At 42.4% G+C, this 27,183-nt stretch overlaps 1 protein-coding gene across 10 annotated transcripts in view; it reads right to left on the reverse strand.

Annotated features, from left to right (window-relative positions):
- Positions 1-3,588: 3,588 nt before the first annotated feature.
- Positions 3,589-27,183, reverse strand: part of TC2N (tandem C2 domains, nuclear) — a 50,122-nt gene continuing 26,527 nt past the window's right edge. For 6 of the 10 annotated variants that reach the window (XM_077323505.1, XM_077323504.1, XM_077323506.1 and 3 more), the window contains exons 2-12: positions 26,721-26,840; positions 25,687-25,917; positions 23,557-23,736; positions 22,267-22,358; positions 21,567-21,642; positions 18,485-18,585; positions 16,575-16,691; positions 10,104-10,295; positions 8,935-9,049; positions 7,819-8,018; positions 3,589-4,264 (exon numbers count right to left, since the gene is read on the reverse strand). In XM_077323505.1, coding sequence (XP_077179620.1) covers positions 4,154-4,264; positions 7,819-8,018; positions 8,935-9,049; positions 10,104-10,295; positions 16,575-16,691; positions 18,485-18,585; positions 21,567-21,642; positions 22,267-22,358; positions 23,557-23,736; positions 25,687-25,917; positions 26,721-26,787 — 1,482 coding nt within the window. In that variant the 5' untranslated portion in view covers positions 26,788-26,840 and the 3' untranslated portion in view covers positions 3,589-4,153. The remainder of the gene's footprint in view (positions 4,265-7,818; positions 8,019-8,934; positions 9,050-10,103; positions 10,296-16,574; positions 16,692-18,484; positions 18,586-21,566; positions 21,643-22,266; positions 22,359-23,556; positions 23,737-25,686; positions 25,918-26,720; positions 26,841-27,183) is intronic. The other 4 variants (XM_077323510.1, XM_077323509.1, XM_077323508.1 and 1 more) reach the window with 2 other exon arrangements.

Below are 27,183 nucleotides of genomic sequence, written 5' to 3' on the forward strand. Positions count from 1 at the left end.
ATCTGTCTATATCTAACTCCTGTATGCTTCTAGGTGTTAAGGAGGGGGTCAACACATTTTCCTGTCAAAAGGAAAAGATTGAATAATTACTGTTTGAAATTATTCCTCATTGTAGGCTTGTTGAGGCTTTGAGGGCCACTAGTCATGGGAATGGGCTTTAAGATTTTTATTTATGAAGTTTTGAGGCAGGACATACTTTGGGAGATTTCTAACCCTTGCAAAGATTCTTCACTCCATCCCCGTGTACTGGGGGACAGGGATTTTTACCTCAGAACAGCTGCCTCAGTAAGAAGAGGTCATAAAGAAGACAGGGGACAGTAAGTTGTTGGTGTCTGGGCCTGGCATGCTGCATCTGTGGGTTTTTCCCAACAACAGTTAGGACTCCAATCTTGGCATGTGTTTTGCGTTTTCATTGGGAGAGTGAGCAGTCCTGTCCCCCATCATGCTTCCCACCTGTTTATTGGTCTGAACATGCGCAATAAAGCACTCGCATCACAATCAAAAATAAAGAAAAAAATCACACACAATCCCTCAATTCCCGTGGGACTTGAATCACCCAAGCGACAGAGGGGGCGTTCTTGCGTAGATGTGCACTCAATCACCATACATGCATGAAGACAAAACATGTCAGCTGCCACTACAGAACTGTTTATCTGTGCAAAACTTACATAGTGCCCCCATTGTACCTTAAATCATGAAAGTAAAGTGCATTTAGATGCTGGAGGGGAAGATGGGGAAGGCAGGGGGAGGAATGTGGAGTCTCCATTTTTGACTTTTAACTTTCTGGAGTGTTCTCAAATAGTGGATACTTTTGTTATTGCACATTTGTATTGTAATGAGATGTTAAAAAAATTTAAAATACAGAGGAAAAGGACATGAGGGTGAAAGGAAAGGCAGATAGCAGGTGAGTTGATATGGAATAGCCTGCCTAAGAGGTGGTGAGCTCCCCCTCACTGGCAGTCTTCAAGCAAAGGTTGGATACACACTTTTCTTGGATGCTTTAGGATGCTTTGGGCTGATCCTGCGTTGAGCAGGGGGTTGGACTAGATGGCCTGTATGGCCCAACTCTATGATTCTATGTCATCATTTGTGGTAGGAATAGAGAAGGAAGACTCAAATCCCAAGATTTTCTCCTTGGATAACTGCAATTGCCTTCCGAGGGGAGGGGGAGAAATCACATGCTGGCTTTGATGAAAACTTTTACATGCATAACCCCACCCTAGATAACATCAGAGCATGTTTCGGGAGCTGGTGTCATCAAGTATAGCTGCTAAAGAGCACATCCTCCAAGTGCGAATTTGCTCCCTAGAAAGTGTCTCAGCTTACATATGCCTTACTGAGTTGCTTGTGTCTTTCGATCCCTGTGACATTGAAAAAAATAAACAAACATGCAGTGTCGTTTGAATAGGCAGCTACACATCCAAGTTAATCAAGAGATGTCAGGTGTACTTTTGAGGGATTATTCTTGAGGCCGGGTATGTTGGTGACGTTGATGTTAATGCTTGGCCTCATCGGCTTGTTGGGCAATTCCTTTCACACCCTTTTTAAACAAAGCACTGGCACCAGGCTTCATATGCTGAATAACAAGTGGAGATCCTAGAGCACTGACTCACACTGTCAGCAGGAAGCTCAGACAAACGAAAACTTTCCCTTCTCAGCTAGACTTATGAAAGAGCAGCCACAATTGAGTCAACAGACACACACAGAGATCAATCGGAGATTAGGCCTAATCCTGTAAATTGAGGCAACAGCATAAACAGCCCTGATTCAGGGATTCCCCTTCCGCTTATGTAATTAGGGTGGGGAATGGGACGGTAGGATTGCCAGATCCAGGTAAAGAAACTCCTGGAGATTTGGGAATGGGGCCTGGGGAGGTCAGAGACATCAGTGGAATACGGTGCCATAGAGTTCCCCTTCCAAAGCATCCATTCTCTCCAGGAGAACTGATCTCTGTAGTCTGGAGATGAACTGTAATTCCAGGGGATCTCCAGGTCCTACCCGGAGGCTGGCATCCCTATATGTGATGATGCTGGTCCCTTTGTCAGAGCTAGGTGTTGATTAGGAATGCCTGCCTTCAGGTGGGACCCAGGGAGCCACTGGAATTAAAAACAAACCTTGATTTAAAAAGGAAAAGTGAAATTTATTTTGCTCTCCGCCACCTGTCAAACCTCTTTTTTACAAGCACGTTTTTTTAAGCAAAGGTTATTGCAGTTGATGTCATCTGGACATCTTAGAAATATGAACTAATTCTGTCAATACTAAGCCTTCTTAATATAATAGAAAGAACTCCTGAAAGGTTATGTGAATAGGCAACCATCCTAAATCAACAGTTGCCATGTGCAAAATACTAAATGACTTCCCTACAAGCAACTGCTTTAAGTAGCTAGAGACTAAATCATATGAGGAAAAGTTGAGGCCAGAGCTTGGTCTGTTTAGCCTGGAGAGAAGGCGATTAAGAGGTGATATTATATCATTGCCCATGGGGTCGCGATGGGTCAGACACGACTTCACACCTAACAACAACAAAAACAACAACAACAACAACTATAACTATCTTCAAATACTTGAAGGCTGTTATACAGTAGATGGAACAGAGTTGTTTTCTGTTGCCCCAGAGGGTCGAACTAGAACCAATAGGTTAGAATTAATTCAAAAGAATTTTCAGCTAAGCAACCTGACAGTTACAGCGGTTCCTGCATTGCGCAGGGGGTTGGACTAGATGACCCTGGAAGTTCCTTCCAACTCTCTGATTCTGTGATTCTAAGTAGAAACAACAATACAAGCCACTGCTTTTAAGTAGAATCAACAATATGTCCCGGAAACACTCAGCATGAGGATTCACACTAAGTAAAATCCCTTTTCACTTGCATACCACAGCAGCCTTACAGCAGAGAGATCTTCTGTATTAAATCTCTGTGTGAGCTTTTAATCCGAAGAGAAAAGACTACGGATCCATGGCAATCAAATGCTGTCAGGGGAGTGTCTCTAAAGTATATTTCAGAAATCACTGATGACATTTTGGTTTAAACTAGCCTTTTGTTTAGTTTAGGGCTTACTCCAGCGATGGCTAACTTTTAAAATAAATGTGCCACAAGCTAAATTCAAAATCAGACTCCCTCTTTAGGGCCACCTTATGCCTTGAAACCATTCTACTAGACTATTGAGTCGGGGAAGACATAACACTGGAGAGGCACACAGAACAGGCTGCCTAAGGAGGTGGTGAGCTCCCTCTCACTGGCAGTCTTCAAGCAAAGGTTGGATACACACTTTTCTTGGATGCTTTAGGACGCTTTGGGCTGATCCTGTGTTGAGCAGGGGGTTGGACTAGATGGCCTGTGTGGCCCCTTCCAACTCTATGATTCTGTGAGAATATGCTATAGTCATGTTGTGGGGCCTTGTGTACAAGTTCTGGAGTGTCATAATATCAGCATGGTTTATGTTAGTCCCTGAGAGGCCCATGTTCACTTTAAGGGGACAGAGTAAAGCTTCATGTGTTACCTGAAGGAAGCCAGAAAAACATCTGAACCAATGGGACTCTTAGCTGTTGTGAATATCTTATAAGGGTCAGAATATGTACATTAAAAACACTTTAAAAGTCATGGACTTTTATTTGAACCAAGATCTTTTAAACAACAAATACCAACTCCTTCCTGTTCAGCCTGCCTTAACTCTTTCTGTCTTCATGGAAAAAATCTATTAAGGTAACTACGAAATAGTTTTAGGAATAAGGCAGCAATTATGATAGGGCTTTCAACTGACAAAAAAGGGAGAAATCTTCCTCAGCGAAAGTCTTTCCATGGCATTTTTGTGCAGGTTTCAGAATACATTAATTTAGTTCTTCTAAGAGGAGCATAAATATATAAAGTTCTAAATGTAAAATCCTTTTCTAGAATATAAAAGCGCAATATTCAGTCTGCATCTCAAGGTGATCTTCAGAAGACAAGGCTCAGATTCCCCCACCCTTTGCCTTCTTTGCATTTCTTGCCAGTATCACTTTATTTCCTTATTTTCTTTGCCAGAAACGGCATTCTACAAAATCCATGCAGGTGCCAGTTGTCATCCTATTTAGTGCTTGTTCATTTCAAATAAGCGCAGCGGTCTTCTTGGGCCAAGTCCGTTTCACTGCCAAGAAAATGCTGCCCGCATAGCAGCATCATGCTGCATGGACATTATGCCACTTAATGACAAGCTTCTCTGGGTTTGCCATTGTGTCTTTCCACTGATCTGCGGCTTCATTACTGTTGCTGTCATCGCTTAGGCATACCTGCAAGGAAAGAAAAAATGGGAACTTCAAAACAAAGCTCTCACCGCGAACCTGCTTCAACATTTACCTTCCTCACTGTATAAACAGTAACATCTAGAACCTAGGCTACACCTTTACTAGTAGCTGAGTGAAGAGAGACCCTACTATCTAGAGAAAACTACTCAGCTTCTGGTGCAGCCGGATTCTGCTCCACAGCACTGGGGGAAGGAGGTTATTTCCCCTGGCCTTGCCAGTTTTGTCCAGCTTCACTAAGAGAAGCTGCCAGAACGGCTAAGAAGTGTGGGGAGTAGATAAGAACTAATTTTATGGATTTAATGGTGAAACAGTTTTATTGTAAACTGCTTTGAGATTAGATATTGGCCTATAAATGGCCTATAAATAATATATTCAACATCCAGTGAGTGTTAACATATTGTTGTCAGACCGCAGTGTCTCCCGGGGCCGTCCCGACCTTCCGGGAGAGATCAGCTGCCCTGTCCCAACCTCTCAGGAGAGATCAGCTGCTCCTTACTGCCCCCCCCCCCGCAATAGCGCCCATTGACTCATCCATGCAGCGGCCAGCCATGGCCGCTGAAGATGCACCCTGACACCCTCTCTATCTTGAATGGGAGGCTGGCCCCAACCTTGGGGTGGGGCTCACTTGACAGCCAGCCAATGCAGCTGCCCAGACAAGCCAAGCACCAGGCTCAGAGATGTTGAATGCCAACCGTACCCCACTCAGGTGGGACTGGCAAGAGACAGGGTTGCAAGAGCCTGCCCCCGTGCTTAAGAAATGACTGGAGACTGAGGACAGGGGAGGCAAGTGGGAACAGGGAAGGGAAAGAGACAGTGGCAGGAACCAACTATGAAATTCTTTGAGTGAAAAAAAAAACTTGTCTTACAAAGCGTTTCACTCACTGCAGATATACAACATGAAAAAGTCTAAGGACTTCTTAGATTTGAAAGGAATAAAGATTACATATATTTCAGTTTCCCCCCAAATTTCTAAATTTTTCTACCAAGAATGGGAAAAGCAGAGTCTTCCCCATGGCTTCAGGAAATTTTACATCTAGTTTGCTCCCCGCTTATTCAGCTTTCTCTTTTTTTGCTCCCTCGCGCCCCCGTTTTAAGTGTTTCTCCTTATCTCCTCAGTCCATCTCTCTTCTCCCCATCCTGAGGACTGACACTCAACTGAGGCCTGTTAGCCACCAAGAGCTCAAAATGTAATCTTGTGATTACACCCCTTTCTCAGATTAGCAGACATTGTTTCTAGGAATTTATGTTTTGTTTTTTAAACCCTCAAAGTTTTTTTAATCATATTTTTCTTCAAAATTAGGGTTTCTTCCAGGCTTATAGAAAAATGCCCTCCATATGGACACAGCTCTATTGTGCAGATTTTGATGCACACTCTAAGGCTATTATTATTATTATTATTATTATTATTATTATTATTATTATTATTATTATTATTATTGTTGTTGTTGTTGTTGTTGTAACGATCTGAAACAGTGTTCTGGAAGTAGGAATTACAGAATGTGAGTCTGAGAGGATGCTTCTATCAACCATACAAATGCTTTTTTGTATTTGGTATGAGCTTGTATTAAATGATGCTTTATGAGCTTTGGCACATTCACCTATTTGGTATATAAAGGTTACATTAAAAAGGTAAAGGTATCCCCTGTGCAAGCACCAAGTCATGTCTGACCCTTGGGGTGACGCCCTCTAGCGTTTTCATGGCAGACTCAATACGGGGTGGTTTGCCAGTGCCTTCCCCAGTCATTACCGTTTACACCCCAGCAAGCTGGGTACTCATTTTACCGACTTCGGGAGGATGGGAGGCTGAGTCAACCTTGAGCCGGCTTGCTGGGATTGAACTCCCAGCCTCATGGGCAGAGCTTTCAGACTGCATATCTGCTGCCTTACCACTCTGCGCCACAAGAGGCTCTTAAAACAAATAGCAAGCCTCTACCTGAGTTTTTATGGGGCTTAACCTTTACTCTCCTTGGATTCTGCCTCTGTAGATTGTGTCTTTTGCACTGTGTAAAGTATGAATTCTGCTTGAATTTAGCAAGAAAATTATACACAGAACTAGAAAGACTGTTGTACAAGGATGGACAACTTATTTGGTGAAGCCCAGGAAACTACAAATATGGGATTGGCATATCTCTTTCTGCAACTACAATTTTCAGCTTCTACTAAACATTCAGAAACAATACTGTGACATACAGTTTCGTCTGACTTCATTGAGAAAAGATACAAGACAACCTTACATTGCCTTGTTCAGAACAGCAGTGTTATAGACCAGCCTTTCTCAACTTTTTTACAATTGAGAAACCCCTGAAACACTCTTCAAGAAACCCCGGAAGTGGTGTGATAATGAAGAATATGGTTTGGAAGCATAGCTGTGAATATGCCCACCCGGGGCCCCTCCCCTTTCCACCCCCTACAAGTCTATCATTGGTCATTTTGGGAAGGGGAGGCAGGTCAATATGACCATATATAAAGGTTTAACAAATTTAAAATATATATGACAATTAACTCCTGCCCATTTGGGAAACCCTTCCAGGGCCGTCAAGAAACCCTGGTTGAGAACAGCCTGCTACACTGATGAGTCAGCCCCACTATCCTAATAAAGGAAAAAGTTTCTTAGTCCAGAAGATGGTTTAGTCATTTGTTTGGAGTATGGTAAGTATGCAGTGGCTTTATTGGAAAATTCAGACTGCAATAAAGATTCTGCTGGCCTTTATCGTTGTTCCTTAAAATAATGAACTGTCAAAGATACTGGCAACTTTGACTTTTTAAAATGAGAAATGTATGCATTTACTAATCGTTTTTTAAACAGCATCTATAACAGGCTTTCTATCCACTTGTTTTTCTCAAAAAAGTACCAGAAAGGTCAAGTAGTATGGTAGCCACAGGAAAATGAAGATATAGTAAACTACACCAGTGGAGGAACTTATATGGATGTGAGGAATGTTTTCACTGGCAGGACTGCTGTAGCAGATGGAAGAAGTTGGGATTACAACCTATGGCATTTGGTTAAGGGGCTTAGATGGCAGGCCCGGCTCTTCCTGTGTGAATGGGCCTAGCCTGGCCTGGATGTCAATGACAGCTGTGGCAAAAACAGGAATGCTGAAAAATCAGTGTTCCCTTGCCACAGGCTGCTGGAGGCCCTACAGTGGGCTGGGGCTGGGCTGGCGGTAATGTCATGCATAAGCAGGGATTAGGCCCACTGCCATGCTGCCGGCAGCTCAGCCTTTCCTCCCCATGCATAATCTGTCCCAGAGAGCCTTATTCGTCTGTCTGTCTCCTTGGTCTTTCACTTAACCCACTTTGCTATGCTGTCTCTCATTCTAAAAAGGATCTTATTAGTATTTTCCAGAATGCAGCTAGAACTCAAAACGACCATTCTGAGAAGCTCTATTATTTTCCTAAACAGTACCATAAACAGTAGGCATTCCTTTTGCTAAAAGAGCACAACCAAAGCTGAGCTGTCACTCAAGAGGCATCATTTTTAAGCTCCTGCTTGTTTCCCATTGTGAAGAGTAGGGAGGGAGAAAGAAACAACCACCAACCTGTCCCAGAAAGTGTTTCCTTCTCACTGAGCTCCGGCTGTACAGTTTGATGAGAAAGTAAACCCCTTGCTCGCTCTGGCTCACCGGAAAAATCATCGTTTCCCCCCATTTTACTCGACTATTGGAAGACTTCAGTAGGCGGGTCTTCTTTTTCTCCACCAGCTCTCTGGTGCTAAACATTGCAGCCTTCACAAAAAAATCTATTGCAGAAGACAGACACAAACTCAGTATTTTCAACACAATTGAAACCTCCTAATATTGCTGATGGTAGAGTTTAAAAATCAGCAAGTGCTGAATCACCTGATCCAACCGAATAGCAAAATGTTTTCAGTATGATGGCCAGAAGGAGAGGTTGTTGAGAGGAATCTCATATTACGAGGCTCCTGGTGGCTCGAGGGAAAGGTATCTCTATGCAGACACCCAATGAACCCTTCTCAGGGAAAACTAGCCCTCCCCATGGGGGAGGGGACGTTACCTGTGAACACACTGGTGTGTTTATGTGTACCTTTTAATAACCCCACAGGGGTAAATTAAAGGGATAAACTCAGAGTTTGCAGGAGGAAATGATCTGCACCTGTAGTAGCATCCAGTTCCCTCCCCGAAAGCAACAATTCCCTTCACCAATCTTGCTAATATACTAGAAAACCATGTATTTGGTCCCAAAAAACTTAATGGGTGTTACATTACTGAAAAGTAAACCTTCCCCTATATGCACAGTCACACCCATTCATTTGCACAAAACTTTCCATGTCTCCACTTTTCAGATATGCTCATATTTTTAAAAAGATACTTAGTTAACATGCGAGGGGCTGTAACAACAGTAACTTATTGCTTTTTTAATTACTCGTCACCTTCATGAGTCACAACAGTACTGGACAAAGCAATATTTAGAGTAGAGTATTTATAATGCATTAATCTTAGAAGAATTAAAGCACATTAATTCCAACCAAATAAAACTTAATCAAGCAGGACATCTACTGGATCTTGCTTTGGAAAGAGAAATAAGCTTCAAAGTAGCATGGCGAACGTGAGAACAACTGAACTATTCAAGATCTACACTTAACTGTCACAAATTACTCCATAACAACAAAATACAAAAGAGCTGCAAAGACTTACTTGAAGATAATGGTGTGCATGAAGTTGGGAGATTCTGGGCTTCAAGAATTTGCAACTGGATTCGGCTATTTACTGGTTGAAAGCAGGTTCCTATTTTCAGTTCTGCAGAACACACCTATAAGAAGCAGGATATGCTCCATTTGCATCTCAACAAACTTTCACAAGTCACATTGAGAAGAGTTCCCTATGTAAGTGCTCAGAGAAGAGCCCTGTTGACAAGTTAGAAGGAACACATGTACAGTCCATGAACAATCCATGTTTTTTTATACGTGAGTTAGGTAATGCTCATTTTACATTCAGTGCAAGTACAACTGAATATGTGATTTATTTATTAAAAACATTTCTATGCCACCTTCCCACCCCAACAAAGTTCGCCAAGGTGGCCAACATCATAAGATACTTCACATGTTGAAAAATTAAACCCTGCATTTATCCAGCTATTGGTTTCCAGTCTTATTTGTAAAGTAAAAGTTGCCATTTCTTATAAGCAAGAGTATGCATGTGCATGCACGCCGTTCACTGTATTGTCCAAACATAGCTAATGACAGTTAATTTGTTTCCCCCCTGCAAAGTTTAGCAAACAACTGCTGCTGACTACAATTACGTGAGTTAACATTCCATGCCAGAGACTGTAAAGTATAATGCATGAAAAAAGAGAAAAACACAGTACAGAGAATTTAACTATCCATTAAGAATTATTTCGTGCAGAGCAAACAGGATCCTATGACAGCTGATTGCAGCTGATCAGCCAAGGAATGCTGTATTTCAGGGTCATGATATTTAATTATGGTTACGGGTGTTTAAAGAAAGAATATAAAAGCTGCAAATGCCATCTGACTCACTTGTTATTGCGTCTGACCTTCCAAGTTTTAACCATCCTCTTATATTCCAGTCTCTTCTAGTGTAACATACCACATTGGTATAGGAAGTCCACATTCTGCTGTCTGACCATATCTCATAAGTTAAGGTCTACCTCTGGGGGTCATCAAGAAATAAGCAGCAACTTGATACCAGGCTGTGGATACTATTATTTGTAGCACTTTGGGGATTACGGTAATTTCTTAAGTGTATATTTCAAGCTCCACTCCAGAATCCCAAGCCATACTGAGGACTTCCACAAGGAAAATCAGTTCCACACTACTTCCAGGACTCCCCACACCACTACTTACTGATGACTTGGAAGGAGGTGCTATTGTCAACCAATAGTCAGTTTCGTGTGTGCTGAGTTCTCGCAGTGGCAGGACACATTCTCCTATGGTTTTCTTTCTGGGAGTCAGAGCTTGTACTTTGAACACTAGTCTTGCGGTCTGTAGGATTTGCAGTTTGATAGCAAAGACAAAGGTTTCCATGATTTCAATGTCCTAAAATGAAAAAGGACCATGATTGAACAGAGCAAACAAACTACTCAATTTGATCCTAAGTTCAAACACATCAAGTTGAATCCTGTTGTACAGATCCATGCATATGCAGATTGGATTTTTCCTGATTCTATGCTAATGCCATAGCCCTTCAACTGCTCTCTCTTGCTTTTTCTGCCGCCCCCCCATCCTTCAAGAACCTTATTTTAGGCAACAGCAGAAAGGGAAACAAGAATGTCATTCTCTGAAAATAGAAATCCTACCACCTCTAGTAAATTTGGATGGGATTCAAGCCATCAATAATCTGCAGAAAACCTGTTTTGTTAGGGCAAATACAGAATAAATAACAGGGCTTTTATAGATTATTAGAACTCCCTGAGTTTATGTGGAGGATATTAAGGTTCACTAACTGTACAGCAGTATGGAAACATCATGCCCACGGGGGAAGACTGATTGGGGCACCTTGTTCCAGAACTAAACTTATTACTATTCATATAATTTAGTCCTTCTTCAAAGAATACTAAACTTGTAGCCATAGCCATATTTTGTGGCAAAGAATTCTATAATTATGCACTGCATCAATTGCTTCCTTTTGTCTCTTCCACCCACTCCATCAATTTCATTGTGTAATCCCACAATGTGGGGGGGGGGAAATGAAAATTTCATCTCCACAGTTCATAGTGTTCTAGATATTATTGTGTCTCCACTTAAGGTGTATTATTTTTCTGAACTGCAAAGTTCCAAATGTTCTAGCTGTTTCTTTGAAGAAAGGTTCTCTAATGTTTGATCATTCAAGTTGTCACTTCTTGAACTTTTTGCTGTTTGATAATATCTTGCGGGTGACTAAAAACTCAGAACTAGTGGTGAAACTTTGGGGAGGGGGGAGTTACTTGGTTTCTTTGTAAATAATTTGATTAACTAGTGGGTTAAGAAAAATGCTCCAGTATTTCCAGTGCTCATGTCTCAAACGGGAATGTACAGAAGACCTTCCAAATAACATTAAAAACATAATGGTGTAGTGGTTAGGAGTGCTGACTTCTAATCTGGTGAGCCGGATTTGATTCCCCACTCCTCCACATGCAGCCAGCTGGGTGACCTTGGGCTCACCACAGCACTGATAAGGCTGTTCTGACTGAGCAGTAATATCAGGGCTCTCTCGGCCTCACAGGGTGTCTGTTGTGGGGAGAGGAAAGGGAAGGCGATTGGAAGCCGCTTTGAGACTCTTCTGGTAGAGAAAAGTGGCATATAGGAACCTTCTTAAGGGAAAGGAGCATTTGGTAAATGCAAAAAGGCTGTTAGTGTTACTCAGGAATTGCATTTCAGATTTCCTTAGCTCCTACTAATTTCCCACAATTTATATTGTGTTCATACCGCCAAATATGTAAGCCACTTTGAGTCTCCTTCAGATAGAGAAAAGCGGCATATAAGAATCAACTTTTCTTCTTCTAATTTCCTAAAAGTTAAATGTCTGCTGGAAGGAAGGGAGAAGCTGCACTCCTCATTACAAGCAACATCACAGACAACAACCAATACAGACACACTACGGCTGACTTTAATAGAAGCCTAATGGGCAAAATTAACAGGTAAAGCTTTTCCAATCATAGGATTTGGGGAAAGGAGAAAAAAAATTCACTCTGCTATGTAACTATTAAATCCTTAAGAACTCTGCTAGGGGGGGAAAAACACTGGTTGTCATAACACGTACATTTTTGATGCAATGATTCCCAGAACCTCAAATTTCTAACAAGCACTGAAGTATGGCACTTTTCAATTGCCTGACTAGATGGCAAGCTGTGACTGCCTCTTACCCAATAACTGCTCCATGTTTCATAAATGAAAATATGGACAGGCCTATTTTGTAATATTCCCCCTCCAATTCCTATACTCAGGAGAAGCAACCTCTCTCCTAAATTACATATTGCTGAAAACTGTTCTCTCTTATTTATTCATTCATTTTACCACAGACTAACCTGCTGTGTTTTCAAAAGCTAAGAATGAGTTTGCTCTTTATGTTAAAAAGACATATTAGAAAAACTTAATGGTCACACTGCTCAAATAAATTCCATCAGCATGTGAAATATCAAGCTGGAACAGTGTGTCTGAAAGTTCCTATCTGTCTTAAGGAGGTGGTGAGATCCCCCTCGCTGGCGGTCTTTGAACAGTGGCTGGACAGATACTTATCCTGGATGCTTTAGGCTGATCCTGCACTGAGCAGGAGGCTGGACTAGATAGCCTGTAGGGACCCTTCCAATTCTATGGCTCTATAATTCTTGATTCTATGAAACATTTAAGTGGATGTGCAGACAAAGGCACATTGTTTCCATCCTCCACTCAGAAGTATAACTTCTAGAGATGCTGCGAAGGTTACTAAACTAGAATAGCAATCCTAAGGATGTCTATTCAGAATCATAAAAAGGTCTATTAAATTTGGCTAACTCCCACTAAAGTGTTCTGAGGCTTGCGCTGTAAAGGAGATAATTTCAGAGGGGTAGCAGTGTTACTCTGCAGTAGAAGAACAAAACTGGGATTGGAGTCCTATAGCACTTTAAAGATCATCAAAATTTCCAGGATGTAAACTTTCAAGAGTCAGTGCTCGCTTTGTCAGATATCTGATAAGGGAGTTTTGACTCTTGAAAATTTACACCCTGGAAATTTCATTGGTCTTTAAGGTGCTACTGGACTTGATACTTGCTCTTAAACTAAAGGATGACAATTTTAGCAAGGCATCACTGAAAGACAAAAAACAGAGGCTAATTAAGGTCAGTGATTTATAATGGACAGGCAACTCTAAAGGAGGGAAGTGACTAGTAAACGGATACACTGAACAAGACTTATAAGACAGAACACCCAAATCAAACTGGGGTGCCTATTTTGCTACCCCCTTCAAGGATCGCTGCCTTGTTGTGGCAAGGGGGCTTGCGTAGTTCAGTGAAGCTATGAGCTATGCCGTGCAGGGCCACCCAAGACGGACAGGTCATAGCTGAGAGCTCTGACAAAAGGTGATCCACTGGAGAAGGAAATGGCAAACCACTCCAGTATCTTTGCCATGAAAACTCTATGGACAGTTCCAATAGGCATAACGATATGACGCTGGAAGATGAGCCCCTCAGGTCGGAAGGTGTCCAATATGCTACTGGGGATGAGCAGACGGCTAGTACGAGTAGCGCCAGAATGAATGAAGCGGCTGGGCCAAAGCCGAAAGGACGCTCAGTTGTGGAAGTAACTGGTGGCGAAAAGACAGTCCGATGCTGTAAAGATTTTTATTCCATAGGAACCTGGAACGTCAGATCCATGAATCAAGGCAAGCTGGACGTGGTTAAACAAGAAATGACAAGACTGAACATCGACATTTTAGGAATCAGTGAACTAAAATGGACAGGAATGGGTGAATTTAATTCAGATTACCATCAGGTATACTACTGTGGACAAGAATCTCGCAGAAGAAATGGAGTAGCCTTCATAATCAATATGAGAGTAGGAAAAGCAGTCTTGGGATACAATCCCCAAAATGACAGAATGATCTCAGTTCGAATCCAAGGCAAACCATTCAACATCACAGTGATCCAGGTCTACGCCCCAACCACTGCTGCTGAAGAGGATGAAGTTGATCAGTTCTATGAAGCCCTACAACACCTTCTAGAAGCAACGCCCAAAAATGATGTGCTTATCATCATGGGGGATTGGAATGCTAAAGTAGGAAGCCAAAAGATAACCGGGATAACAGGCAAGTTTGGCCTTGGAGTACAAAATGAAGCAGGGCACAGGCTGGTAGAATTTTGTCAAGAGAATACAATGGTCATAGCAAACACTCTTTTCCAGCAACCCAAGAGACGACTCTACACATGGACATCACCAGACGGTCAACACAGAAATCAGATTGACTATGTGCTCTGCAGCCAAAGATGGAAAAGTTCTATCCAGTCAATAAAAACAAGACCAGGAGCTGATTGTGGTTCAGATCATGAGCTTCTTGTTGCAAAATTTAGGCTTAAATTGAAGAAAGTAGGGAAAAGCACTAGGCCACTCAGGTATGAACTAAATCATATCCCCGACGAATACACAGTGGAGGTGACAAATAGATTTAAGGAATTAGATCTGATAGACAGAGTGCCTGAAGAACTATGGATGGAGGTTCGCAACATTGTACAAGAGGTAGCAACTAAAACCATCCCAAAGAAAAAGAAATGCAAGAAATCAAAATGGCTGTCTGAGGAAGCTTTACAAATAGCTAAGGAGAGAAGGGAAGTGAAAGGCAAGGGAGAAAGAGAAAGATACACCCAACTGAATGCAGAATTCCAGAGAAAAGCTAGAAGAGATAAGAATGCCTTCTTAAATGAACAGTGCAAACAAATAGAAGAAAACAATAGAATCGGGAGGACCAGAGATCTTTTCAAGAAAATTGGAGATATGAAGAGAACGTTTCATGCAAAGATGGGTATGATAAGGGACCAAAATGGTAGGGACCTCACAGAAGCAGAAGAAATTAAACAAAGGTGGCAAAATTATACAGAAGAACTATACAAGAGCGAGCTTAACATCCCTGATGACCACAATGGGGTAGTTACTGACCTGGAGCCAGACATCCTGGAATGTGAAGTCAAATGGGCCTTAGGAAGTCTGAGTAACAATAAAGCTAGTGGTGGTGACAGCATTCCAGTTGAACTATTCAAAATCTTAAAGGACGATGCAGTAAAAGTGCTACACTCAATATGCCAGCAAATTTGGAAAACTCAACAATGGCCACAGGATTGGAAAAGGTCAGTTTACATTCCAATTCCAAAGAAGGGCAATGCCAAAGAATGTTCAAACTACCGCACCATTGCACTAATTTCTCATGCTAGCAAAGTTATGCTCAAAATCCTACAAGCTAGGCTCCAGCAATATGTGGACCGAGAACTTCCAGAAGTACAGGCAGGATTTCGAAGAGGCAGAGGAACTAGAGATCAAATTGCCAACATACGCTGGATCATGGAGAAAGCTAGGGAGTACCAGAAGAACGTCTACTTCTGCTTCATTGACTATGCTAAAGCCTTTGATTGTGTGGAACACAACAAATTGTGGCAAGTTCTTAAAGAGATGGGAATACCAGAGCATCTTATTTGTCTCTTGAGAAATTTATATGCAGGTCAAGAAGCAACAGTGAGAACTGAACATGGAATCACTGACTGGTTCAAAATTGAGAAAGGAGTTCGGCAAGGCTGTATACTGTCGCCTTGCCTATTTAACTTGTATGCAGAGCACATCATGAGAAATGCGGGATTAGAGGAGTCACAAATTGGGATCAAGATTGCAGGGAGAAATATCAACAACCTCAGATATGCAGATGATACCACTCTAATGGCAGAAAGTGAAGAGGAACTAAAGAGCCTGTTGATGCGGGTGAAGGAGGAGAGTGCAAAAGTTGGCTTGAAACTCAACATCAAGAAAACAAAGATCATGGCATCCGGCCCTCTCAATTCCTGGCAAATAGATGGGGAAGAAATGGAGATAGTGACAGATTTTATTTTCCTGGGCTCCAAGATCACTGCAGATGGGGACTGCAGCAAAGAAATTAAAAGACGCTTGCTCCTGGGGAGGAAAGCTATGGCAAATCTAGACAGCATCCTAAAAAGCAGAGACATCACCCTGCCAACAAAAGTGCGTTTAGTCAAGGCTATGGTCTTCCCAGTTGCAATGTATGGCTGCGAAAGTTGGACCATAAGGAAGGCCGAGCGTCAAAGAATTGAGGCTTTTGAACTCTGGTGCTGGAGAAGACTCTTGCGAGTCCCTTGGACTGCAAGGCGAACAAACCGGTCAGTCCTAGAGGAGATCAGCCCTGACTGCTCTTTAGAAGGCCAGATCCTGAAGATGAAACTCAAATATTTTGGCCACCTCATGAGAAGGAAGGACTCCCTGGAGAAGAGCCTAATGCTGGGAGCGATCGAGGGCAAAAGAAGAAGGGGACGACAGAGAATGAGGTGGCTGGATGGAGTCACTGAAGCAGTAGGTGCAAACTTAAATGGACTCCAGGGAATGGTAGAGGACAGGAAGGCCTGGAGGATCATTGTCCATGGGGTCGCGATTGGTCGGACACGACTTCGCACATAACAACAACAACATTTTGCTACATGGATACCATTCTTCTAGATCTGAAGTAATGCTACTGTTCCTTTATCTCACAATATATTACATTTCTAAGTCTGGAGCAGGTTAACTTCTCATCTACCCTCATATTTTTGCTCATGCCATACAGAAATCATGTTAATTCGCATGCAGGAAAACCCTTCAGAATATATCACTTACACTGGAAGCTTCTTTAGCCATACACTTGAATTGCACTGATTTAGGCAATGTAAGAATTCCCTTGATAGAAATATGAGGGTTTTCTCCACAGCTAGATGACCAGCTCAGATCTTTACACTGTAACATTCAAAACAAAGAATGAATTTATTTGGCTGGTTAAACAAAGTTTCTCCATTTGTTTATAAGGTCTAGCATTAATCATCCTCTCATCATCTGATCTTTCTAAAATCTTAAACTGAGAAGTCATTCTTCGGTTATTTAGACTATGAGCTAGAGCACATATAATCATTACTGCCTATGTTAATTCATAATGAATGCTACATATACACTTGCAGGAGCCAAGTTTCATCCATCCATTCACTGCAGGAGTTGAACTAATCAACATTAAATTTACAGGTCACCACAATATACAAAACTGTCAAAGGAATAAAATAAGGGGTAAAGTGTCTCTTCTGAAAAAGGATACTCATAAAGGGACCATAGTTCAGTCACTCAAAGCATGAACTCTAAATGAACACGGTTGTCAGTTCATTCCTTGCCAGTCAAAGAGTCAAAATGGACATGACAGAACTGTTATTAAATCACCTGCCTCTTTACATTTCTCTTAAAGCAACACACAGTTCTGCAACATCTTGTAAGGATAGGAAGGGCCTCTGCTTGAGAAGCAGAGAGCTATTGCCAGGTCACTGATGAAATCTCTGGATAGTGTGCACCAATGGTGTGACAGTATATTACATTTCCTCTATCACTACAGCCTAGCAACATTACACAGGCAAACAGCATTCATCTTCAAAGAACAAATGGTATAAAAGGCAAGGTAGCTGAAACGTAAAAACAAAACACCAGAAAAGAAAAAAGGTAGAACTCAGTAATGGATACGCTCCTATAAATCTGCTTCCATGCATCAGACAAGGTTCTTTACCTGGGGGAAAAGCAATGTGCCTTTTCCTTTATCTTTCTAGGTATATTTCACACATACACACAGAATCAGATGCACCTGGCTCCCAGGCAGTTTATAGGGTAAGGCAGAAGGAAATGAAAGTGGTATATATTCAGAAAGACCAGGGTGGAGTCTGCACGGGGCTTTTTATCCACTCCAGTCTGAATAAATCCCTGCCGTCTACACTGAATTTGACTTCCATTTTGATTTTGGACGCTTAAATTTTTCATCTGCAACATGAATGACAGAGCTGCTGTGACCCTACCTTTCCCCCACGATAGCCAAGAGCAGAGATAACTCAGTGTAACTGATCCAGCCACTGAGGAAGAGAAGCAGTCTGTCCCTGATTGGCTGGCTGCCAGTTCAAAGACTTCCTGGTTGCAAAACTTTCCTCCCAATATTTATTTTTTCTCTCTGTTTCCCTCTGGAATCTGTTTTAAAGTGACTGCACTCCAGAATCAGCAGAAATTTGCCTCATTCTCTGAGAGGCTGCTGCTGCTTCCGGCTGGGCTTGGCTCCCCCCCCCCCCCCCAGGTTAATTAAGCAAAGAAAGTGACAAGCAGGAGGCTTCTTCACTGGCAGTCAAAAGAGGAGAGAAAAAAAAAACATGCCCACTGGACTTCCACGTTCCCCCCTCTCAGCTTCCTTAACACTTTGAACACTTTCTATTTCAAGTTGGGGGAAAGCAATGAGGATGGCCCAGGTTCAAGACAATCTAAATTTAGCAGGATTGACAATGGAATAAACAAAGTGCAGAATCAACCCAAGTCTCCTAAATTGTGCATACTGGCAAATAAACCTGGGTCTTGAAAGTTTTCCTACAGGTCACCCTAAACTAATTTGGATTAGGGGTTCAAGACAGTGTCATGGTGCTCCCTCTGTTACACAATGCTGGGTGATGTAGCAAAGCCCTCACCTGTTCAAGACCCACCATGGGCTTAACGCTTGTTAACCTCCTCAGCATACTTACTTGCAAGACAGTGATCCATATCTGTTCCACTGACGGAACATAGTACAGTTTCACATTCAGCCTGCCAAATTCTCGCTCATCACCTGATAACGTAATGGTATCTGGGGATAAATCCAATTTGTTTAGGACTTGTTCTCAGGGACTATAAAACAGTATGCAATTCTGAAAAGCAGATTTTTTTAAAGTCTCATTGCTTAAACATTTCCTCTAAAAAAATAACATATGCCAGGAGTTAAATATTATCATTATCAATTATCAATAAGGAAATAAAAGCATTTCAAATACATATGTGATTTTGTCCAAGTATAAATACAGCAGTGAAGGCTTCTCAAAGTTCCATTGATGAGGCAAAAGTCTAAGGGGGTAACTGTGAAAGTTAAGAGCTTGGGAATTTAACCCTGCAGCACAGCAGCCAATGAGAGCTGCACTGAGAACCAAGCTCCTGGTTCACAAGAGATGAGTACTGGAATGTGGTTAAAGCCTGACAGTTGGTGGTTTGGTTAGACGTTTGGACGGGTGAAAGTTGAGATGGAGAGAGAAGACTTGTTGAAGGCCTAGTTTCACAAGAGTGTGAATTAACCAAAGACCCGGTATGTCCACAGATCTTTACACTCCTCTCCCCTGGTAACTGATGTGCCACAGTGTGCCAACAGGGTTTGCTGGATCTGGCTTGCAACTTCACTGCAGCAGAGTGTATTTTATGTGTTCTATAAAAAGCTGTCAGGGAGTGGGAGGAAGTGGGCATGCACACGAAAGCTCACACCTTGAATAAAACTTGGTTGTCCAAAAGGTGCCGTTGGGCTCAAATTTTATTCCAGTATTGTTAGAATTTATCTCAGTTTAGGGTTGCCATTCCCCAGTTGGGGCCTGGGGATCCCTCAGTTCCATATGTCTCCCCCCAGTTCCAGGCTTTAAGAAACTGGGGCATATCCCCCTCCCCTCAAAAAAACCCAGGCTTGCTTTTCTCCAGCTCCATCAATTGCTTTCTGCTGCTTTCTTCTCAGGGCTGCTGTGATACAGCTTTCCTGTGGGAGAGATAAAAAGCCAAGTTTCTCTTCTCCCCATTGGCTGAGAGACAGCGAGCACCTGTGCATGAGAAAGAGACCTGTCCACGGCACCTTTAAGACTAACAAAGTTTTATTTCAGGTGTGAGCTATTTTGTGCATGCACAATTCTTCAGAGAGAAGGAGGAAGGATTCTTCGGATCAACACAATTTACACTGAGATTGTTCTGCTTTGCTGTTTACTTTGATACTCTCTCTCTCTCTCATGTTCCAGAAAGTGTCTTCCACCCCTGCCGGCGGTAGCCCGGACCTAGCAACCCTATCTCCGTTGTATCAGTAAACTTTATTGCACTAGGCCATAGGCCATCCAAGTTCAAATACACAGTCTATTTCAGTTGTATGTTTCTTCCTGAACAAACTTTGTTTCTTCCTGAACAAACTCTTATTCCTGTCATCTTACTTCATTCGTCCACAATTACCCTCGCAGATAGTTTCTGCAGGTACGTAACCGTGTTGGTCTGAAGCAGCAGAACAAAATTTGAGTCCAATGGCACCTTTAAGGCCAACAAAGTTTTATTCTAGGTATATGAGCTTTTATTGCTTGAGGAAGTGTGCATGAGCCCGAAAGCTGACACCTTGAATAAAACTTTGTTGGTCTTAAAGGTGACATTGGACTAACAATTTTGTTCAATTACCAACGCCGGCTTGGGTGAGTTTATAGCCAAAGAAAGATTCCTTCCCCTCCAAGGTTTAAATTCCCACTGGAGACACTGGGGCAGATGGAAAGCTGGAAGAAAATCCTTCAAGGGTGGTGTTTAACCCTGAGGAAACTGTCATAGCAAAGCCTTACATTTTCATCCTGAAAATGGTTCTGCATTTTCCCTCCACAGGATAGTCTCCATTATGCACAAGGAGATTCACCTTTCTTTCATGAGCATTGCTACTTAATTTCTTGCCAGCATCAGGAGTGTCATGAGTACATGTCAACAAGAATCCTAATATCACCTAAAGCAGGGCTAGTCAAACTGCGGCCCTCCAGATGTCCATGGACTACAATTCCCAGGAGCCCCTGCCAGCGAATGCTGGCAGGGGCTCCTGGGAATTGTAGTCCATGGACATCTGGAGGGCCGCAGTTTGACTAGCCCTGACCTAAAGCATCATAAAATTGACTTGTAAACCAGAGCTGGTTTAATGCCCAAGCAGCTGCTCAGGGTGCCAAACTGGCAGAGAGTATCAGTATGGCATGGAAGGAGGCTATTGGCCCAGCTTTTGATGGTCATTGCCATGCTACACACAAACACAATAGAGTCCTTCCTGGATCGGGAGTGGAGGTGGAATTGCATATTTGAATGCTTCCATGGGAGGGGAATTACATGGGGAGGGAATGAATATTTGAATGCTTCAATGAAAGGGGGAAATTGCATATTTGAATGCTGCATGGGGGAACTGCTGCATGAGGGGGAATTACATATTTGAATGCTTCCATGTGAACAGCTTTCTCTATGTAGGAAAATACTTGGTATATGTATATAGTGTTTAAAATCTTGTAACACTTCATCAGAAAAGAGTACTGCAGAACAAGCAATATAGACAAGAACAGCCTCAGAAGAACATCACAGCACATCCTGAGCCAAATTAGGTGAGATGGGAATCCCCACGTTCATGCTCAGAGGACACCACGATTTAAAAGACAGAGTTTCCACCTTGTAATTTCTTTAAGTTCAACTGTGAGGTCCCAGTTCTGGATGGGACCACCATGGCCCACGCCACTTTCCCAGCCCCAAATGGCATGGCAGGGGGGCATGTTGCTAGAGGTTCTAATATCACATGGGCAAGGAGAAAATTCTACGGTTCTACAGTTCACACGTCTCACTCAGAAGCCGTGGAATGGACAATAATCTGCAGCATTAAATTTTATGTATCTCTAGAAAGAGGTGTGCTGCTTGGGGCTGCGTTTGTAGTGAGCACTCAATGTAATGAGTACACAAAATCTGTATTTGCAGTACACATTCCGAAAGTCATGTCTAAACATCTAATTTAGAGTTCGTTACGAAAACAAGACAAACAGCATTTATTACCTAGACTCCTGTTACTACCTTGCGAATCTTTCCTTGATGAGGTGCTGCTCGGAACGCTGGACACTGAATCGTATCTCTGCAAAGGAAAGGCAACAATAATGCAACACCTGTGCAAGGCAAGGCCAGCGATGCAAACCTGCACAGCCTGTCAAATCACAGCATGAATAGCAAAGAACGGCAAGCAAGGTATAATAGATAGAGTAGAGATCAGCTATGCTTTTGCCTTTTGTGCTATTAAAAAGCGTGAGGTGTGTCGTCTATAAATCCCACTGAAGCAATGAACCGGATCAGGTATTGCAGGAAGCTATCCATTCAATAATATTGAGAGAAGTGACTCATTTCAGATTGCATACATGTCTACTCAGCACAAAAATAGTTATGGATTTCATCTAGATGTGTTGAAGAGCGCAGGGGTCAAGATGGAGGCTTGCGGGAGCCCAAAGAGCTGAGCAGTTGCCCTCCAGGACGGGGAACAGTGAAGAGAAATACATCTTCTATGGACACATCTAGTCTGATCCTTAAATAATATGCACAATGCTTTAGTTCAAACTGAAGAGAACAAAACAGTTTCTGAAAGTAATTCATCGGCTTATACAAAATTCTTGGCTTTCCTTGGCACCGTAAGCATAAAATTAACAATGCACACGAAAAGAAAACAAAGTTCTGGGTGCGGCTTTTTCAAGGAGTAAGAAGAATTTACCTGCATGAATCGATGGGGCGGACTTGTAAGATCAAACATAGAGTTACTTAAAGTGGATGAGCCGGGCAATGTGCTACTCCTTAAGTCACAAACTGCAGAGAGAACAAGAAAGAAAGAAGAACTGCTAATATAAATCCCAGGAACACTGTAATTTGCACAGGCTGTAACAGAACAGCTCAGAAATGAAATTCTTAAAAAACAATTGCATACTTAGAAGAACCTCTTCCAATGCCATTCCCATTGCACATGAGGGCTTACTCTAGTGCTGGTTGGACTCCCAACAATTTAAGTGAAACTGCTGCAGGAGAATTCCATGCTGGATTGTATCTACATACACATTTCCCCATGTTGGGAAAAAATGTTGGAGGGGGGATGGCATCCAGGGTGGGGGAAGAGAAGACTTAAACCCTCTCTCCCCACACAAGGTCCCAATCTGAACTAGGCATCCATCCCTCCATCCCTCCATCCCTCCAGCCACCCATCCATCTCCTAAGAATTGGGTTCCCACCACGGAACTCCAGGCACCCATGTCTGTTGATAATCCAAATGCCACACACTAAAGTGTAAATGGGACTGACCCTGTAAGCAGAGGGATGGATAAAGCAATATTGCACCTTTTCTGCATCTTCATTATAATGCAGGTTCATTTTGATGGCATTAAATACAAAGAAGAGGAGGCAGAGCTGAACAGCAGGGGAGAAGGTAAGGAACACATGGGCATTTGCTGGCAAAGTAAGAGGTTTTTCCTTCTTTTTTTGCCTCTTCTAATGCAGGCTGCTGGGTGTATGTGACCGAGGGCAGTGTTTGTGGGTGAGTGGGGTTCTTGTAGCCTGCTAGAGAGTGGTTTCTGTTAAGTGCTTTTGTTTGTGGCTGATCGAGGAAGTGTGTACTGGGGGTGGTGTGCAGCAGAGGGATTACAAGCCGTACCCTGTGCTCAGCTGTGACCCCGTGAGTCTAAAGGCTCCTCTTCACTAGGGAGATGGCAGAAAGAAGGAAGAAGTGTGGCAGGGGGAAATTCACCCCACAAGTTTTCACAGGTTTCTGCTTGTAATAATAATTATAATTTCAAAGTTGTTTGGCATCTCTTCTAACACACATCCTTACAACTATGGCAAATGGGATCCAGAAGCCCACTGTGTTCAAAGTGGAACAGGGGCTTTCAGACTTTTCAAATCCAAATCCAACATTACCTTCTGAGCCACACCAGAAAATGTCGACTCACATTATCTACCCGCAGGTAGCAAAGAGCAGTGGCAGAAAATTGCTGGTGCAAGAGAAGGTGCTTCTTACCTGACCCATATAGTCTTCTATTATCTGTTTTTTCTGGGCGGCATCTGATCAAATCTGGGGAAGGAGGGGGATGCTGCTGCTGCATGTAGAATGGGTTATACACCACATCAAACAGAGGCCCTTGCTGGTATGCACTGGAAAGTTCTGCCTTCCGGTCACCAAAAGATGTTACAGCAGAACCTGTGAGGCATGGCAATATATCACTATGCATTTCAGCGTTTTGCTAAAATCTTATGTATGGCATAGGCAAGAGCTTGGTGAATATAGTCTTTGTTTTTTGAATAATTTCCTCTCCTTACATTGTGAATAAAGCTCAGCAACTGAATAAAGGTGAAGTCTTGACTGGAGCCAACCAAATAGTCATAGCGATGCCAGGGAAATATCACACAGCTAAAAAGAATGGGAGGGATGCATTAATCCATATAGCTGGCAATGTCTGAAGGGTATTCTGGTGTTTTAGTTTATTATGCATGAATAGCGAGGGCAATCATCACTATTAGATATTTATGTCTTGCCAACAATATGTTCCGTATTATGCAGAGTGCAAGAGGGAGCCTGTTTGTGTCCAAGATGTTGGCTCACATTAGGGACATCTAGGAGACTATTAAGATGCAGGCTGTCACGTGCAGCAGGCAGCTTATTTCAAGTATCATTACCACGAATGTCAGTGGTGTGTCTGCCAGGATTACAAGTTACTGGCCCACCAACCCTGCATGCATATGAGCAAGTGATCTTCAAATGCAACACTGACCATGTGCATCACCCACAGTGGTTATATATATAAACATGGGTTTGGGAGCCCTGCATTTTCCTTGTAACATGTAGCATGACCTGAAGCTGATAGGACATGGAAGAAAGGGGAACATACGGCTTGAGTAACAGCAGTGACTGAAGGGCAATAAGACTGAAGGGCAATAATTCTTGCATTTCTACAACAAGGAGGAACAGTCAAAGAACTGGTACTCTATCCCAGCCATGTAATACTGGAAAGAACACAGAAATTGGTTAAATCAGGAGCAGAAGAATACCTTTTAAATTTGGGTTTTTATCCTGGAATGGTTCCCTCTTTAAAAATGTTTATTTAAACACTTTTAAAACATTTAAACATTTTCAGTGCCACAAAATACTCTGGTTGTTTTTTTTTAATACCCCAAGGTCAAGAATGCAATGTCAGTAAACCTCCTGCCTTACCCACAACTTCTCTGGGCTAAGAGTCTTGAGGGGCATACATTTCACAATAAGATACTGTTTCCTGACTCAACAGACAGAAGGGCAAAAAAAAGGGGGGGAGAGGGATGTTGAATATAGAGCCAACCACTTCAAAAGACACAGAGGAAAGAGCACATTGTCATGGGAACCATATCTTCTTGAAACAAGATCTTGGCTCTACCTTCCAAACCAGATTAAGCTGCAGAAATAAAGACAGCTGTAGCACAAATCATGGTTGGAAAACACAGGTCTAATTATTTGGATCCAGGTTTGTTTACATCATGTTAGAACAGCCACCCTTGCTGCACTCAAATCCTGATTGGCTTACATTTTCAGGGGGTAAATCAGAAGCTGAGGTAACGAAAACTGACCCTGATAAAAGTTAGGAATTCTCCAACAAAACAAGTTGCCCTTGTTTTACATAGTGTGCATAGTGGAAGAAGAAGAAGAAGAGAAAGAAGAAGAAGAGTTGGTTCTTATATGCTGCTTTTCTCTACCCAAAGGAGGCTCAAAGTGTCTTACAGTCGCCTTCCCTTTCCTCTCCCTACAACAGACACCCTGTGAGGTGGGTGAAGCTGAGAGAGCCCTAATGTTACTGCTCAGTCAGAACAGTTTTATCAATGCCATGGAGAGCCCAAGGTCACTGAGCTGGCTGCACGTGGGGGAGCACAGAATTGAACCTGGCTCACCAGATTAGAAGTCCACACTCTTAACCACTACACAGTGGGCATACTAATCTATGAATAACCTCAAGACAGAGGCCTGAAACCTGGTAGAATTCCTTGCTGATGTTGGCAGGGGTTGCTGATCCAGGGCAACAATTGTGAATCAATATATCCCCCCTCTCCCCCAATCACAAAAGACAACCTGGAAAAAAGGCTTCTACTTAAATTCCATACTGTTTCCTTCTCATTCTTTTACCTTGAATTCCAGTAAGGTGGGAACTGCCAAGGTTCCTGGGCTGAATGTAGGCAAGCTTGAATTGTGGAACCACAAAAGGCACTTCCTTGCCCCCCGTGGGGAGTTTGGACAGAAGATAATCCTCCGAACAGCCAACCTGCCGTTTCACGGACACAGACGACAACGGAGGTTTCTCCACAACATCAGATCTATATTCGGCTGCAGCTTCAGAGCCCTTCTCCAAAGAGGCTGCTGTTTAACATAGGAAGCATGACAAGCACATTTCATTTTAAATAAGCAGCCTGAAACAATCTTTTGTATATAACAGGATCAAAGACAAAGAGGTTTTTTTCATCCCATTGGTCACACCCAGCCAGAGGGAGCAGCAAGTAGCAAATATCCGAAACTTGAAGAGGTTTGTACTGGTTCCCATATCCAGTAACCCAACCAGACAGATTTTAAAGGGAGAATTTTAAACTTAAGTTGTCAAAGGTTATCCATGCAAAACCTAATTCAAATCTTTTATGGGCCATAAAAATTAACATTCATAGCCTGGGATAAGTCAACCCTGAGGAACAGCCCATCTCATTATCACACAAAATGTTCTATGCGGAATGCAAGAAAGAATCACCACCCTTGAGTAAGGTGACCAGATTTTAACATTGGTAAAGCGGGACACCATTGACCAGGGGGGTTCTTGATTAAAATTTTGGTCTATCTGGAGCAACAAAAAGTTTCATAGAATGCATAGAATGCAAAAATAGTATTTTAATTTTTCTTTTAATTTCAACATAAGTACAATTTGCCAGGTACCCCCCAGATGTCCCTCCAAAAGTGGGACAATCTGGTCACCTTACCCTTGAGGCGGACAGAAATAACAATGCAGTTGCCTAGTAAATACAAATCATTAGCAGCATGCAACATCATACAACGTATTAATAGACTTTTTGCACAAATGAACACTCAAGACATTTCATCCACTGAAAAAAAGAATGGCATGGCTCCTAGCATTCAAAACCCCTTGCCAGAACTGACAAGATGCAAATTGAACTTACAGTCATGCTTTTCTTTCTCAACGTACAAACACCCTCTGCAGCAGTTCTTGATGAATTCTGTTGCCATTACCAAGCTGGAATACCTTCAGACAAGGAACCAGAAAGGCAGAAATCAGGCCTCTAGCAACAAGAAAAAACAAAGCGAAATTTGATTAGAAACACCGTCAATTAGACTGCAGGCATATTTCCATCTGCACGACATCTAATACAATGCTTAGAACCATCACTTTATTAATGTATCTGCCAACACAGAGAATGGAACTATGAATAGACAAAACAGATCTTTTAATAAATGGGGAAAATGCCCCAAGTCTGCAAAAAAAATCTGAATTTATAACCTCCCCAAATAACAATGAGCACCTATAGCTTTAAGGAACAGATGCCTACAGTAATCATTACTAGGCAACCTCGCAGTACTGCCAACCAGTTCCAGTCTTGATTTATGTCAGTATAAGGCAAGAAG

The sequence above is a fragment of the Paroedura picta genome, chromosome 2 (genome assembly GCF_049243985.1).
Source record: "Paroedura picta isolate Pp20150507F chromosome 2, Ppicta_v3.0, whole genome shotgun sequence".
NCBI lineage: Eukaryota > Metazoa > Chordata > Lepidosauria > Squamata > Gekkonidae > Paroedura > Paroedura picta.